Consider the following 18,516-nt stretch of genomic DNA (forward strand, 5'->3'; position numbering starts at 1 on the left):
AATATGTTGGTTCTCCGTGCGAAATGCATTGAAGATTGAGATCAATAGTGGCTTTATACAACTGTCTACCTCTAGGGTTCATCAGTCTTGATCCCCAGAAGGTGTGCTTGGAGTTCCAGTCGCCTCCACAGACAAAAGTTGGACCTAGTTTGTTGAAAAATTCCTTGAATTCATTTGTCTCGATTTTGAACCGTGGTGGGCAATAAATTGCAGTAAACGTTGTCTCTGTGTTCCTATGGAATATTTTAATGGACGTTGCTTGTAGTTTTTCTGAAGTGTATGGTTCGAGAGGATAATGCTTTATGCTGTTTTTTAGGATCACTGCTGCCCCACCATGTGTGTTTCCTGAAGGATGATCAGTTCTATAAATCGTATAATTATGAAATGTAACATGTGTTCTGGGCGTAAATCTTGTTTCGGATATCAGGGCGATATCAATGTTCTCAGTGTTCATGAATAACTCAAGCTCTTTCCGTCGGTCAGTTAGCCCATTAGCATTCCAGGTAATGATACGAGTATTTAGTCCCTCTGTGTTGTAAGTCGGGTGATTAGCTTGATCATCTGATCAATCATGCTGTCCATCATGTTTTTCATGATTGCTTGAAATCTATCGAACATTGTGTCAAGTAAATTTGTTATGTTCTGTTGGCTCGCATCCAATTCAGGATTGCTTGGTTGGGGAGGATCGTCGCGTCTTTTTTTCAGCACGTTGGCATAGGTGGGTACAGTGTATGGTGTTGATTTGTTACTCTCTGATTTGTCCTGTGTAGGGTGTTGATTTGTTACGTTAGTGCTATGTTTTAGGTGTGATGTTACATGGACATCTTTAGGCTGTTGGGTAGGCTTAAGTTTTAAGATTTTTTCTTTGTACTGCTTATATTTCATACAACCTTTGTAACTCGCCGGATGTTTACCCTGACAATTAGCGCACGCTGCTTCTGTGTCCGGTGTTTTTGTACATGTGTTTGTAGGGTGATCATTTCCACATTTGACACATCGGAAGGGTCTAAAACATTGATTTTTTGAGTGTCCGAATCTTTGACATCTCTTACACTGTAGTACTTCTTTCTTCTTATAAGGCGCTTCGATAGTTACTTTAACATTGTTGATATATTTTATATTGAAGACGTCTTTGTTGTTAATATGTGGTTCTAGGTCTATAAAATAGAGGGGCAGTTTTTCTTTGGTTACTCTATGTAATACGTTGACTATTTGACGAACGAGGTGACCTTTGGCTTGTAGCTCTTCTTTAATTATGTCGGTACTTTCTGTCGCATGTAAGCCTCTGATGACTACTCTGTACGCCCTTTCACTTTTAAGTTTGTAGGTGTAGTGGTTAATGTTATTTAAAATTAGGTTATCTCTAATTGTTTTATACGAATCAATGTCAACGGGCATTAGCTTTATAATATGTCCTGATCTTAGTGTAGTCATAGTAAATTTTTCAATGGCCACAACTTTGACTATAAGTTCCCTTAGTGGTGTTATGTTGACTACTCCGGTTACGAAGATAGGTTCCGGTTTCGGGATGTATTCTTTATTGGTGGTTTCAGGAATTTCTTCGCTGAGGACGTCGAATTGGTTCTGAACAGGAACTTTGTAGTTTACTTGATGTAAGTTCGTTTTTTTACTTGCGCTTTCAGTTGGGCTACCGTGTAGTTTTCGTTTCTTATTTGGTACCCTATCTTGCTGCCATTGGTTACTAGGCTGTTCATCTTTTTGTTGTTGTGGGTGATTATCCAGCTGATTTTCCGTTGAACCGCTTGATCTAGGCAGTTCACCGGGAGACTCAACATGTTGAGGTTGAGCAACGTTGCTGGAGCAGCCGCTGAAGGAAAACGATCTAGGTCTTCCTTGGAAAAGCTCTTTGTTGAGCAGTTGTTGCGTGTAGTTTTTTTGGGGTTTGTTGATGTAGTTTTCCATTTTGGTTCCCACGAGTATGGTCGATGAAGTAGTCACTCCCAGGGTGACGCCAATTCCTGAGAGAAGGCTATATACAATGGTGTTCGCCTGGTTCACCAAGGTTGGCGCTAAAGACTGAAACTCTCAGCCATGCATCCTCTTGGCGCGTGTCCCACCGTAGGATTGAGGTGATTGTTTTAGTGAGGTTTTCTACCTCGCAGCACGGGCGATGAAGCCAATGCCTCCGATTCTATGTATTACCATAGAGTAGCGGACGACAGTAATCATTTCCTATCACCGTCAGTTTGTTCTTAAAGGGCTAATTAACCGCCGCCCGATGTTCGGCGTTGACCTCTTACGACTGGTTTGGTCTGCTCTCAGTCAGCCCTCCTCCTTTCTCAAACGGGCTTGGGACCGTCTACGGCGAAGTTACTGAAGGGTACTGAAGCAATTACTATTATATTTATTTTCTTAACAGTGTCCTAATCACTTACTTAAACACCTGGTACATCGCTAGACTCGTTTCTGATTACTTAGGATCCATTATATAATTGGCGATCGAGTATTACATTTAGTGTGGTTTTCTCCCAGAGATCTGCTATGTAGCTATGCTATGAAAACGTGACAACAAAGCTGTGAAACTATGTGACCGTTTCCACTGATACTAAGTTATGTAGCTATGCGAATAAGATGCGATGTATCGATTGTAGAGAAGCCATCAATAGCACACATCCATTGCGTCGTAACACACATTATAACACGTATCTTTCTATAATTAAAAACATAGCCTAGCTGAGTGTGAGTGAGTGGCTTCTACCAATCATAATCATTTGAATAAACGCATCCATATCAAAGTAGCATAGCACATCTCTGGTGGAAAAGCACCCGCATCATACTTTGTCCTGACGACAACCTAATCAAGGAAAGGTCATGGGAAAGTAAACGTGATAGCAAAAAGGAACTTTTCCGTAGAACTAATAGAGTATCATTCGATACTCTGTCTGTCGCTCTGTAAATAAGGAATTCTTTGTATATAAATCAATCTTTAATCTATATACTTTTTATATAAATCTTAAGAGTTTGTTTGTTTGAACACGCTACATTACCGAAATAATGGTTCGTTTTGAATAATTATTTTTGTGTTGGATAGTCCAATTATTGAGGAAGGCTCAATCACACTTTGATCAATAGTAGTTGAGCAGGTTGAGCAGAGTAGCTAGTAGAATATATTCGTGACCACTCCTCATCTTCTAGCAGCTATCATAAGGGACTACACATTTGGAAAATAATGACACAAATTTCCATGGTGCTTGGCGACTAGGCTTCTCTCAGTTGTACAGTCTCTTCTGTGATTAGTAACAAAATAGGGCATAGAACAGCTAGACATTTAATTAGATCTGTAGATGATACAAATAACTAACATATAAACAAAAACATAATAAATACCTATATTAACACTTTAAACGCCACCGGTCACCGGTGACCGACGTTAGCGGAGGATTTGCCTTCAACAGTTTTCTATTGGCAGTGAAAGACTTAACTGGGCGTTTCATTAGATTTTTCTAAAGATGTTTTGAAGATCTTATTCAATTACAGGCCAGTCACTTGTTCGTATTATTTTTATAAAAATATAATTAATAGCCTTTAGGACTGTTTGATTTTGTACACAAAAAAAAAAACATTGAAAATACGGAATTCTACAAAAAGTTAATTAATTAATTTTGAAATATTCTGAAAAGTCATTTAGTTACAAAAGGTTTCCAGCCAAAAAGCATCTGAAAGCTTTTCATACAACCTTTTTATATTTACCTCTATACCAATGATTTCCAAAAAATATATATCACAATGCTTTTCTTTTTAAAAAGTGGTTTCATCGAAATGCCATAGGAAAATTACGTGGTATTTTTTTCTGAGAAGGTTAAAACAAAAATTTGCGAACAAACAACCGCTACTTCTTTTCGACAAGTAGATACTCGTTAATGTCAGAAAGTGGGTTTCACTTTAAATAGACATAAAATATATGTATATTATATTAATCGTTACTGAATATACAATAAAATTTTATTTTCTTTATCACCTCCCCAGAACCTACTCCCAAGTCTGAAAATAAACCCGTGCGTGCGGCGCGTCGCGTTCCGCGCGCGCCTCAAAGAGCCATCAGACCACCACAGATGGGGCCCAGTAGGGCTGATGCCTAATCCGGAGCTGCGGACAACCTAGCGGGTTTACCGGGGCTCCGGCTCGAAAGGCAGGAGAAGGAACGGGGTGGTTTTTAGTCAGTAAGAGTCTGACACTCCCTCTCGCCTCGCCCAAGGCGAGAAAAGTCATTGGATGATTTTCCCCCCTCAAAAAAAAAAAAAAAAAAAAAGTCTGAAAATAAACTCCGATGTGAAGCCTGCAGACTGCCAAGCGGGTAACGGGACTTCGGGTTGAAAAGCAGGTGTAGGAATTGGTTGGTTTTAATTTTTAATCATCCAATGACTTCTCCCGTCCTGGGCGAGGCGAGAGGGAATCTTACTGACTAAAAACCACCCCGTTCCTACTCCTGCTTGTCGAGCCGGAGCCCCAGTAAACCCGCTAGGTAGTCCGCAGCTCCGGATCAGGCATCAGCCCTACTGGGTCCTATGTCCTGTGGTATTAATATACAGCGTGTAACAAAATACCCATTTACATCAAGAAGCGCTGGTGAATACAGGTTGAATAGAATCTTTAGACGAAGTTTCAGTTTATAATACGTTTAAAAAAAATTGTACCAAAATACTTCATTTCGCATGGTCCTTGATTTCTAATCATACAAACATGTCACAACACCACAGGGATCACTCGCGAATACTACGGAACATTTCTTCTGTCAATCTGATCGCCTAGTACCTGTCTACCCAATTTTGATTCCCGCGGCGGCGCGATTTGAAAAATTAATAACTTGGTACCATGAAAACATGAGTTTAAAAAACCCCCGTATCGTTTGTTATGTTATCTAGAAGCCGTGCAATTGATATGTATACCCCCTTTTTGTTACACGTTGTATATTAAGGTAATTAAATTAAGGTTTTCTCCATTGTTCCAGTCGGTATCGGTGACGGTATCGGTGCTGACGCTGACCTTCATCTCGGTGGACCGCTGGTACGCCATCTGCTTCCCGCTCAAGTTCAAGTCCACCACGGGGCGCGCCAAGACCGCCATACTTATTATTTGGGCGTTGGCTTTGTCTTTCAGTAAGTATATTGATTTTTTTAAACTAAGTAATGTAGTTTATTTACCATTTTTTTTTGTTTGCACAACAATTACCAGTTGTTATTTAAATTACTTACATTCTATTTTTTTTTCTGTTTGTTTGAACCTTCCATTGTAGACCTATAATTTTATTTTATTACACCCAAATTTGAGTGATTGCACGGTTGGCGCAGCGACTGGGCAACTGACTGCCGTATAACGTGCAGCGGGTTGGATTCCTGCTCGGAGTAACTTTTTGTGTGATCCTCAAATAGTTGTTCCAAGTCTGGGTGTCATTTGCATGTGAACTTGTATGTTTGTAAACACGCCCACGATACAGAAAAAAACAATCTATGTGGTGTAACGTTAAAAAAATACATTTTGGTAATGTGTTACGTATACGTATACTACTTTGTAAACCTTACAAAAGTTAGCTATTCCTGTTTATAAAATAAAACCTAACCAATGATCTAGATATTTTCCATGCACGTAGGTGGAATTACGAAATAGGATATAGGTATAAACTCGCCTCGGGCAGAAAGCTAAAATATAATTTTATACAACGGATAATCCTCTATTAATAACGTATCGATTTTTTATCAAAGTCGGAATTTTAAAGGCCAGTAGATACGCCGTTCATATTACTTGTATAATAAAAACAAAATACCTACTATCTATTTAATTAATACCTGCACTTATCTGTAAGCTGGTCTATGGGAAAATAATAGAAAATTATCTATAAACTAGATTAAAGTTTTTATCGACCTTAATCCTTGTGATGTAGCGACTAATTTTGCGTGACGAAGTGTGGGTTGACAAAACATGTTTACTATCGAGAATAGTATTGTTGTATGTTAGTTACCATTGATGGGTAGGTGGTGGGGTTACTAGTCTTAAGTGGTTCGTTCGTAAAAAAAAGTCAGTGGTCTCTAAATAATCTTAAAAAGTACATATAACTCAGAAACTCTCGTTGGTACTTGCCGTTGGTAGGTTAGTTCCCGGCGAAAAAACAGGCGTCTTAAATGACCACCACAACGAGTTTACGGGTAATAACCAGAAAAAATGGAGAAAGGTTGCTTAGAATTAGAATTAAAGTTGCCATGTGCCAGGTTATAATATATTTTATAACTATAGAGACAACAATATTACAAAAGAAAGCAGTTCAGGATAAGAGGCTTATTATTATATTAACCAGAAATTATCAGAATGTACTAATAACACCCCCACTCTCCTCTTTCAGAAAATAAACCATGTTGAGCAGTTAATTCTTACCCAATCAAACATTACCGGTCCTTAGAGCTAATATTGAGCGTGCCTAGTCCAAATTGATGAGGGTACACATTTCCTAGTCAAACAAAACTCTTAATTCTTGTGTCTCCTCGAAACTATTGGTAGTAGCGTTATCTTACTCTAACATATGGTGAGAGAAAGAGATGGATGCTTTGAACAATCAAATTAGATTATACTATAGTTTTTCTGTTTTTAACGAAGCTTATCGATTCTGTGTGTGACTAGAAGGCTGGCTATTTCTTTGGGCTGAAAATAGGCATTATCATTCAACGTAGCAATTCGGCCAGTCTTCTGGGAACGTTCCCCAGTGACAATGCGATTGAAAACTTAGACGCCTAGTGAAGGGAATTTTAGTATTTTATTATTTTCTTTGTTTTAGTTTATTTTGAGTTTTAAAAAGTTTTATAATATTTCATATTGTTCAATTTTTTATTTTAAAATGATTAATGATTGGGTCTTCGTGGTTAGTCAATTAAAATTTTCCTAGAATTGAAGAGAGCTAGCAGTGATCATGAGCACTGCAAAATTTTGTGTTTCGTGTCTATATGAGACAAAGTTAGATATCTCCTCTTTGTATTTGCTTCTTTTGCTTTGACTTTGACTTAACACGTTAACCGCCACATCGGACAATGGTGACTGACGCTTAGCGGAGGATTTGCCTTCAACAGTTTTCTTTTGGCAGTTAATGCTTTAACAATAAATTTTTGAAATGATGTGAAGTTTTGAAGATCAGAATTGAAATGAATGGATATTTTTTTAAACAAAATGATATTAGGTACGTACAATAAAATAAAAAAATAGCACCTGTTACTTGACAAAGAGTTCAGAGACAATAAAAAACCGTAATATCTAAACTATTTTTAAACTTTCAACTGAATAATTTTAAACGGTGTCATGTTCGTAAAGTTCTAGTCAAAAACAAAGTTAGGTGTTACCCCAGAGGGTAAAGTTGGCGTAAATTAAAAACTTTCTTCTACAACAAAATTTGGAATAATGAAACCGTTTCGTTCGAGTTCATTTAAGACGTATCAAGAATGATTAATTGGCTTTATAAGCAACAAAAAGTATTGGAAATTATGGAGTTTTGTTATTAGGAGTTCCTTGAAAAGTTGATTGGAATACGTATTTGTTTTTCGCTCGATTACCTGATAGACTGCTTTCGTTGGTTAAGAGATCGCAGATGTGGCTGCTGAGTAAAGAATGTCAGGTACAATTTTACTGAACAGAGAATAAAGTTCCCTTAGAAAAGTAGGATCCTCCGATCATACTTTTCTTGACTGTGATTGCCCCTAGCGGGCTATTTGCCCAGCCGAAGTTCGATGGGAATTTCTATTTATGTTTATTCGCATGTATTGTAAACTTCACAGTCATGTGCGATGTAGGATTTATACCTATCGTCATCTGTCGATTTGTTCGTGGATCGTCTATGTGTGATTTCTGCCATCTGTCATTTATTATGTGTCATCAAATTACGGTTCGCGCAAAGTAAATTACGTTACTGCAGTAATACGAGGTGGGAAATAGTGCTCTAGGAATTTGAAATAATAGTGATCTAGGAATTTGGAATAATAGCACTATAGGAATTTGGAATAATAAGGGTCTAGGAATTGGGGATAATAGTGCTCTAGTAATTTGGAATAATACTACTTCGCATATCAATAGATGCGACGTTTTGTTTATGTGTCTTTATCAAAAGCAGAATGATATTTCGCATATTAAAAGATGTGACGCTTCACTATATTGAGTCTTTGTCAATGGAGCATAAAAATATTTTAAAAGGTTACTTTTCCTATTACCTTGCATCTCTACTTACCCCTTCATGGAATACTAAGCACAATATTACGAAATAAACAGTTGTGCTCAACTTAATTTGAGTTATGTTAAGAAAGATTAATTGACTTTTGGAACAGCAGAAAGGACGTAGACAAATTATTGCAGAGTTTCTTGCCAGAGGATTATTAATTGTTTTCCGATAGGACATATACGTAACGCTACATAAGTTAAGTATAATCCTATTTTAGTAAGTGGTATTTTGGTATTAGATTTGTTTTTGACTAGGGTAAGGCGTGGTAGGTTAGGGTAAGGCGGTATGGGCTTGGGTAAGGTTGAGTAAGAGAAAGGTAGGGTAAGGCCCAGAGCTGCGGATTGCCTAACGGGATGTTTTTCAGTCAGTAATAGTCAGACACTCCCTCTCGCTTCGCCCAAGACGGGAGAAGTCATTGGATGATTTTCGCCCCTAAAAAAAAGTCTGCAAAATACTATGCTGAAAACCGCATCAAAATCAGTTCAGCCAAACGCGAAAAAAATCGCGCACAAATAAACATACATATAGGTCAAAGATAGAACCTCTCAGTAAGAGTCCAACACTCCCTCTCGCCTTGCTCAAGGTGGAAGAAGACATTGGATGATTTTCGCCCCTCAAAAAAAGGGCAAGTAAAAGTAGAATAAGTTGAAATAAAGTAAAGTTATTATTATTATTTACCCTTTACCTGCCTATATAGTCGGTTTCAATACTTTTGAATGTAGCACAAATTATAAGCGATTAAAATTAGGTTCCAATTAATTTTGTGCAGTTGCTCATAAGTAATGCATAACAAACAGAGTTGGCGCTACATTTGTATTTACTAGATAGATACCGAAAGAGATATATTCGGGTGGACAATGGAAGTGACTTCGATACCCAAATGGAATAAATATGTATGATATGCAGGTTCCCTACCCATGTCTGAATGTCCGTTACAACGCTAAAGAGAATATTTTACCATAAACATATAAATCACGCCGCTTAGTCCCTGAAGTGGTGGCAGAGTTGGATAATTATAATGTTTTTTTTTTTATTTCGAGCAGACGTATTACCTGATGGTAAGCAATCGCCGCCGCCCATGGACACTTGAAACACCAGAGGTGTTACAAGTGCGTTGCCGGCTTTTTGGGATTTAGGAATTTAAGGGTTGTTGTTCGGGAATCGGGGATGGAGAAGATTGGGAAGGGGGGAATTGGGAAATGTAAAACGACGCAAGCGTTATTTCAAACGGTTTTTTGTGAGACTGCGGTATTACACCGCTCGGGCCGGCCCATTCGTGCCAGGATTTTCTACGCGTATATTTCTTTTTTTTAATTGCCCACGCTAGGATTTTCTCCTGTATCGTGGGTGCGATTACAAACATACAAGTTCGTGTACACAAAAAACTGTTGTTAAAAAACCTGGAAATATTAAACGTATTTTTTCTTTACTTTTATAAAAAAAAAAATGTGGAATGTGGTTTTATTTAAAACAATAGAAGTTAAAAACTTGAAACCCAAAACGAAAATCCTTTGTGAAAATTCCGACAAAGGCATTGTTTAAATCTATTTAAAAAACAACGGTACACTGTTTCGTCTATCTGTATTATATAAAAATAAAAGTACTAAATATTATGTTGTTAACCGCAAATCCCGAGAACAGATGAACCAAATTCGTTAATTCTTTTGTTGAGTTTTTTACTGATAGGAGAAAGCTTTTGCGTTAAAAAAAGGGCAAAACAACGTGTGCGGCGTCCGATAGTTTTGAATATGTAAATGTTAAATTAAATTAATTTAAGCGTGTGTAATTAGTGTGCGCTTGCGTGGCTCCAGTTTCAACTCTTAACAAAGATGTTGCTAGCCTGCGGACGGCGAGCTATCCTTGCTCGACCAGAACCAGACCCGTGCGTACGGTGCACGCTTTCAAGAGCCATCAGACCACCACAGATGGGGCTCAGTAGGACTGATGCTTGATCCGGAGCTGCGGACTACCTAGTGGGTTTACCGGGGCTCCAGCTCGAAAAGCCGAAGTAGGAACGGGATGGATTTTAGTCAGTAAGAGTCTGACACTCCCTCTCGCCTTGCCCAAAGACACCTCTCATTGGAAGAATTTCCCCCATTAAAAAAAAACCAAAGAAACTATTCTATGTCACTCACATAAAAATTTGCTTGCTTGCATTTCTATGATTCGTTTTCATACCGAATGACTGAATAATTTGATTAAAACATCTGCTAAAATCACGTATAAAGCAAACGAACGGTATGAAGAAAATTAATTTTCCCACATATTTCGTGGTATTACGATGTTTGTCGAATCTATTAGTAACAGCAAAAATATCATTTCTACATGAAATTGTACATTAAATTTTCACATGAAAGATTTTCTTCTTTCATATTGGTAAGCTTATTTACCGTCTAATGGTTTATTTTCACATGTTCCTAACTCAAGAAAATTAGTTCCAAGTATTTTGATACTTTTTTAGAGTCTCAGCATAATAAACCTGTGAGAAAATTCGAATGTTATTTAGCTCTTTTCAATGACCAAGCTAATGAGTATGAATAATCTTCAGATTTTAGTTTAGGTCATCAAATTCTCGAATAAATACGAAATTAGGTTAGGCAACTAACGCTTTTATTACTCGGAAAAAAAGTTCTAATTAGGTTAACGAGTCCTTTTTTTGCAGATTAAGTTACATTTAGAGTATTCAACCAAAACATTTTCTTTGAATATGATGACTTAAAGTCTTCTTAATTAGGTTTATTTTATCATAAGTCAGAGAAAATAATATGTTTTTATGGTTCACACAGTGCGGAGAGATTGTTAATGTTTTACTAATGATTGTAATGTAACATACACATCATTTTGTGCGTATCAAAAATTATGATTATTCAACCCGTGAAAGTCCTTTATTGGACTATGATCTGATGCCTCCTCTACATAATAGGGTTTGTCATAAACTCAATGTTTGACAGGCGAGCTATAAATCGCTGTTTAAAAACGCTAGAAATTCCCCTTTTAAAGTCAAAGTCAAAGCATTTATTTCAATTAATCCTAAATTAGGCACTTTTGAAACGTCAAATTGAATTGTCCGTCAGTCTGTCCGTCAGTGAAGCTAAGTTATACTCTTTCTCTGGAATGCTGCTGTTCCGTTACTGTCAAACGTGCAGACCAGTCGGATCTTAAGAAATACGCGGGGAGAGTAGGAGTACCATTAATTCTGTTGTATTGCGCCATCATTACATACAGTTAATGTCTGTGTGTAGTTCCTGATTCACCCACGGAAAGTGTAGCGTTTTCTGAATATGATATTTACTATAAATTATTTGTCCACAGACGCTCCAGAGCTGGTAGTGCTAACCACAGAGAAGTCAGTGCCTCTCCGCTTCGAGCTAGAATACCTAGTCCAGTGCATCGCGACCTGGTCTTCAAATAGCGACCTTGTGTGGCACATCATTAAAGTCATTTTCATTTACACGTAAGTATTTGGGGTATATTAATAAAGTTTTTGCACGTCTGAATAGACAATTAGATTGTGTAATTAAATATTGTTTTAGTTTCGTTCGTTTGTTTGTCTGGCTTTTGAAATGTCTGGGAACTTTAATTTCAAATCAACACTTAGTAGTGACATTTTCATTAAAAGTTCAGAGTATGAGTATTCAATTACGATTTCAACAGATTTTGACGCAGTTGGCGCGGAGGCTGGGCAACCGGCTGCCGCATAACGTGTAGCGGTTTTGAATTCCGCATGGAGCATAACTCTGTGATTCATTGTTGATTCTGGTGTGGATGTCATGTGTATGTGAACTTGTACTATTTAATTTACATTTGTAGAAATACATAGAAAATCAATGCTTGCAATTCTCTGTACAATGCTTAAGTAAACAAACCTATAAAAAAAACAAAAATGTATCTAAGGTAGTAGTCACGTATTTTTTTAAATTAAATATGAGTTGTTTGTTTATGTAAACATGTGTTTTTTTATAAATAACAGTATTCGAAGTATAGACCCCGGGTTATAGACCTCGGATATGGTAAATGTCCAATTATTATTCTTTACTCGAACAAGGAATCGACCCTAAGAACTTTTGCTTACCATTTGACCCAGAAAATATTAATTTAATTAGTATTCAGTCGACGACATAAGATTTTCATTCTTGCTAAGATTAATGACTTTCTCTAATTAAGAATTCTTAACATGTAAAGATTTTCGTGCCTCTTTGAGCATGTAAGCAAAATGCCGGTTGCCATAGCAACGTACAATACTGTTACAACGGGTCTATATAAAGGGTGTTAATATAAATGACGGAATGATTGAGCAATTTTAAAGGAAAAGAGAAAATAAATTGGCTAGTTGGCCGAGTGGTTGCAAGTGCGACTGCCGGGCAAGGGGTCTCGGGTCTTCGCCCGACCCTGGAATCGATCCAGGGTCGGGCGAAGTATTACTGGGCTTTTTTCGGTTTTTCGAAAATTTCTCAGTGTGCCCGGTACATGGCAATACGCTCATCACCTATTACATGGGACTTACAACATAAATTGTGAAATGTGGGTGTACATTGGCATTATGTGCCATATTGTGCACCTCTGCCTACCCCTTCGGGGATTAAAGGCGTGACGTTATAATTAACGAGAATTTAGAAATTGAATAAAAGTGTCGTTTGGTTGGTTCTAAAGATTTTAGAAGTTCTACGTTCAGGTAAGAAAAAAAAAAGGTTAAATAGAGTTCATCGATCTCGAGACCACTTTCGTAATAGACATACCATTTTTTATGATGAGGGGAAATCTTCAAAAGGCGCTTACGTTTTTGGGGAGAAAGATTAGGGAGTGTGGGATTCTTACCTCACATATTACCATACTCAAAGACATTTAATGATTATTTAAACTATTCTTTAGTACTTAACGATTTTATACCGAAAACAGTTACTAAGGACTGGGTTAAGTAATCATTAATTGGCTCTGAGTACGGCGGTAAAACCACCCCGCCGTCCACTATCTTTACCAATAGGGTTTTTTTGTATGGTGGCAAATGAGCAGATGTGTTACCTAGTCAGACCAGATTACAGCGTGTCTTCTAATAGATCTTCTCCGGAGCTCTCAAAGAGCAACGCTTGTAACGGCACGTCCCTGAGGAATAGACACTTTCCTTGTGTAATATTTAAGCATTGCAAAATCATAATAAGAACATAAAATATATAACGTAGGCGTAGGCGTTGAAGAAAGCTTGATTCCTTCCGTGTTTACTGAAATAATAAATAATTAATTCATCCTTACCCTTTACGAGGGTAAAGGGTAAGCAAATTGAACAACAAAAACACATTATTTCCAAGATTTTTTTTTAATAATTTTCGACTTTTTTCACTAAGTCTTAAGGTCTAATATCTAATAAAGAAATTTTCCAATTTAGGATAGTTTGTTGTGCTTCTGTACACATAATTATTTCGTGTTTTCATCGCCAATATGAAAAACACGTTTGTCCTTGAACAGGTACTTAATTAAAAAAGATTTGTTTACCAAAACATTTTGTTTATGCCAATAGATTTCCAACTTTATTTCTTAATTATAATAGGGTTTAAAATGTGTTCAAGAAACTGGATTTTTTGGGGTAGCTTGAGGTGCGGTTGTATTCATGTTTTTTGTTGATTCGTAAATTAAAATTTTGAGCTTCATTTGACATTTAATTTTGTTTTTTAATTCATAACTTGACAACAAAGGGGTTTTTGTCGTTAATTACTTATTTAATATAATGACTACTTAGATTAATTAGATGTTTTAGTACATTTCCAATAGTACATTGCGGTCGACGCGGTTGAAAGGTTAATTTTATTGATCTAGAAGCGATAAAAACTTATAGATACAGTATGGAGGAAACTCATATGACTTAATTTAAACCGCATATGAGTTATCATGTTGTCAAAATAGGCCTAGCAGTCTCAGCCTCTTTAAGCTAATTTGAACACTCTTTATAAATACAGTACCGCAATAACATTCCTAGATAACCTATACCATTACAGGTCTTCTGTGGTCAAATGAAAAAAACGTGGGTAATATGTTTTATTACCTAACTGAGGACTAAATAGATTTTAAATTTTCATACCCCGTTATCCCTATTAGTCTTTTGACTGCTGTTATAATGATATTTTAAACAATAAGCTTACTTGTTTTGTTTTTCTCTTAGTAATGTATTTATCTTCATTATCTCACTGAAGACAAATACATTTCTAGGTATTTTAGAAGTTATTTTGGTAACAAAGTCTAGACCGAATTATTACATTATGTATAATTTTTTGATAAAAAGCCTTGTGTTCTATTTTGTATATTAACATATTGTTTTATTACTTTTTTTTTCAGCGTGGAAAATCATCCAATGACTTCTCCCGCCTTGGGCGAGGCGAGAGGGAGTGTCAGACTCTTACTGACTAAAAACCACCCCGTTCCTACTCCTGCCCGTCGAGCCGGAGCCCCGGTAAACCCGCTAATCAGCCCTACTGGGCCCCATCTGTGGTGGTCTGATGGCTCTTTGAGGCGCGCGCAGAACGCGACGCGCCGCACGCACGGGTCTGGTTCTGGTCGGGCGGCGAGCTACCCTTGCTCGCTGTCCGCAGACCCGCACTTACGGTGGCCGGAGATCGTCGCGCGATCCCCGACGCCCGGAGTGTCTCTCGCGACGGCTGGGGCGTGAAGAGGTTCGTTCTCTCACGCGCCCCGCCTCCTCCTTAGCTAGCATGACTGCTTCGCAGAAGGAGGAGACGGCATCCCAGTCCCCCTCGCTCCGCACCATGGCTTGTATCAGTGAGGCGCCGTCGCCGACCAATTGTTTTATTACTAAACTCATTATTTCTAGTCAACAATTGGATTTTTTGTTCAATTATTTTTCGAATAATGCTTGAATAATGTAATGTAAAAAATCAAAACAAATTTTATTTTACGAAAAACATGTCTAATTATTATTCTATAATGAATACATTTGGGTCACGAATAGTTTTCTGGCGATAATTTATACAATGACAAGTGACAGATGACAGAAATCGAACATCTGAAATCCTTCATCGCACATGTGAAGTTTATGTACGAATAAACATGTATTGAAAATCCCAAGATCTGAAGATTAGGAAAGGGAGTAATTGGACCTCCGGTAACCCCACTCACACAACGAAACACAACACAAGCGTTGTTTCACGTCGGTTTTCTGTGAGGCCGTGGTATCACTCCGGTCGAGTCGACCCATTCGTGCCGAAGCATGGCTCTCCCACACCTTAACTTTCATTAAAACAAAGCCACTATGAACTATGAACTACGTTATAATTATAAAGTATCTAAGCAGTACTTAACTAAGACTTCATAAAGGTAACGTACGTGGGATGCATCGAGGATTTCTAGTTCACATCACATTCTCATATTACTTTTAAAACGAGTTAATACCAGTGGAATATTCCCTCCAACGGTTGCCATAGCAACGATTTATTCCTCTAATAATGAATGAGAAGCTTCATGTTTTTGTAACGCATGTATGTTATTTTGGAACCGTGAAATTTAACATTGTTTTTGCTTAAATCTGAATTTAATTGTTGTTTTTATGGTATAAGCCGGTAAACGACGGAACACCTGATGGTAAGCAATCGCAGCCACCTGAAACACATTATAAAACATCAGAAGTGTTACAAGTGCGTTCGCGGACTTTTGGGGGTTAGGAATTTAAGGGTTGTTGGAAAATCAGAGATTGGGAAGAGGGGTAATTGGGTCTCTGGTAACCTCACTTACACAACGAAACACAATGTGAGCGTTGTTTCACGTAAGTTTTTTGTGAGAACGTAGTATCCGATCGAGTCGGCACATTCGTGCCGAAGCATGGCTCCCCACACTGTTTGCTTGATATTATGATAACATAATATCAAGCATTGTTTCGCAAAAAATGTATGCAATTATCACGAACCTTCAAATCTTTTCATAAGCAACAGAATCTCATATTATTCCCAAATCTTGACAGCTAAACTACATATAATTTATATAAAATATATATGTCGGCGCAACCACATCAACTAATCAGAGAAAGTAGAATAAGTTTGGTTAATTCACTTGATTGTCCTGAAAATCAGTTTATTAATCATCAGTTGATTATTTTAAGTTTAATACGATGTAAAATTAACGTTATCATTGTAATTTCAATACTTAACCTAAAACTTGTAAGCACGTGCTCGTGCGCCGAGTCCTATAAATACGCCCGCACTGTAGGCAATCGTGGCAGTTGCACTCCGATCGCCGTACAGTACGGACCTCTCTGGGAGTTGAATAAACTAAGTTTACAGTACTCGTGAAGTTTTTCCAAGCCCCAAAATGGGTGACCATCGTGAGAACAACAACTGTGACGTCAGCAATGATGACGTCACACTTTTTCAAAACACCACGTAGATTCCTCCTTCGTCATCAGAAGTGGGATTGCAAGAAGCCCTTACCCCAGCCGCTTCATCATCAACTCTTCCACCTGATCAACTGGAACGAATCAACAGCCGCAAGTACATCAAAACCACGACCTGGAGAGTGAAAACAACCCACCAGAATAAACAGATAAGTATTGCATAGTTTATTACTCTTTTCAAATTTCAAAAATTCCAAATTAAACTCCGAGAAATCTACGAGACCCTCCGAGAAATCTACGAGACCCTCCGAGAAATCTACGAGACCCTCCGAGAAATCTACGAGACCCTCCGAGAAATCTACGAGACCCTCCGAGAAATCTACGAGACCCTCCGAGAAATCTACGAGACCCTCCGAGAACTCTACGAGACCCTCCGAGAAATCTACGAGACCCTCCGAGAAATCTACGAGACCCTCCGAGAAATCTACGAGACCCTCCGAGACTAACAACTAATTTATAATGAACAGAAATCCTTCTCAGAGAAAACACTTTCTTTGCCTACAGGTAATCACATCACAACATAACAAAACCAACGAGAATCACCGAGAACCTACGAGAATCACCGAGAACCTACAAGAAGCACCGAGAACCTACGAGAATCACCGAGAACCTACGAGAATCAACAAAAAAATCAACGAGGCTGGTGCAGAGCGCGCACCGCCTGTCAGTATGGCCGTGTCGGCGCAACCACATCAACTAATCAGAGAAAGTAGAATAAGTTTGGTTAATTCACTTGATTGTCCTGAAAATCAGTTTATTAATCATCAGTTGATTATTTTAAGTTTAATACGATGTAAAATTAACGTTATCATTGTAATTTCAATACTTAACCTAAAACTTGTAAGCACGTGCTCGTGCGCCGAGTCCTATAAATACGCCCGCACTGTAGGCAATCGTGGCAGTTGCACTCCGATCGCCGTACAGTACGGACCTCTCTGGGAGTTGAATAAACTAAGTTTACAGTACTCGTGAAGTTTTTCCAAGCCCCAAAATGGGTGACCATCGTGAGAACAACAACTGTGACGTCAGCAATGATGACGTCACACTTTTTCAAAACACCACGTAGATTCCTCCTTCGTCATATACATATATAATTTAATCATGATTAATTAATAGAAATCACTCAACCAGACACGCAAATCTCTTTACTTCATCGCGTCAATCGTAAATGTCATGTTTTGACAGCTTCAATGATTGAATATTAGAATATTACGGCTCAGTGGTGCCCACTGGTGAGTGAATGTGGAAACGTTCATTGTGTCATTAGCGTCTGTTTATTTTTGTGGTCTGTACCCTTAGTACGAGTTTGCTTCACGTTGAATGAAAATAAAACGAGAACGCGTTCGGCGCTCTGATTGGCCGGCCCAAATTAACCAACCAATCAGTAACCTTACAATGAGTTTGCTTTACATCGAACGAAAACGAAACGACAGCGCGTTCAGTGCTCTGATTGGCCGGCTGGGGTAGGAGTACTGAGAAGGATTAGAGGCTACTAAGAGTTTTCGTTTAACGTAAAGCTAACTCGTACTAAGGGTACTGTGGCCAGCGAGCAAGGGTAGCTCGCCGCCCGACCAGAACCAAACCCGTGCGTGGGTTTGACCCGATAGAATAAAACCAAACCGGAGCTGCGGACAACGTAACAGGTTACCGGGGCTCCGGCTCAAAGCAGGAGAAGGACCGGGGTAGTTTTTAGTCAGTAAGAGCCTGACACTCCTTTAGCCTCATCCAAGGCGGGAGAAGTCATTGGATGATTTTCCCCCTTTAAAAGGGTACTGTGGTTTTATTGTATGTTGACAACTGAAGTATACTCGGTAGAGTAGACTTACAATGCAGTTGGGAATTGTGCTCATATCGTAAAAATAATGTACCTATAACAATACCCATTAATATATTTGGAAAATCAAGTTCAGTGTTGTCC

The 18,516-nt window shown here is 38.2% G+C and overlaps 1 protein-coding gene across 2 annotated transcripts in view; it reads left to right on the top strand.

Moving 5' to 3' along the window:
- Positions 1-18,516, top strand: part of LOC118277097 (orexin/Hypocretin receptor type 1) — a 154,105-nt gene that overhangs the window by 99,877 nt on the left and 35,712 nt on the right. The window contains exons 3-4 of one of the 2 annotated variants that reach the window (XM_050696548.1): positions 4,970-5,117; positions 11,522-11,663. In XM_050696548.1, coding sequence (XP_050552505.1) covers positions 4,970-5,117; positions 11,522-11,663 — 290 coding nt within the window. The remainder of the gene's footprint in view (positions 1-4,969; positions 5,118-11,521; positions 11,664-18,516) is intronic. The other variant, XM_050696547.1, reaches the window with a different exon arrangement.

This window comes from Spodoptera frugiperda, chromosome 10 (genome assembly GCF_023101765.2).
Source record: "Spodoptera frugiperda isolate SF20-4 chromosome 10, AGI-APGP_CSIRO_Sfru_2.0, whole genome shotgun sequence".
Classification (NCBI taxonomy): domain Eukaryota; kingdom Metazoa; phylum Arthropoda; class Insecta; order Lepidoptera; family Noctuidae; genus Spodoptera; species Spodoptera frugiperda.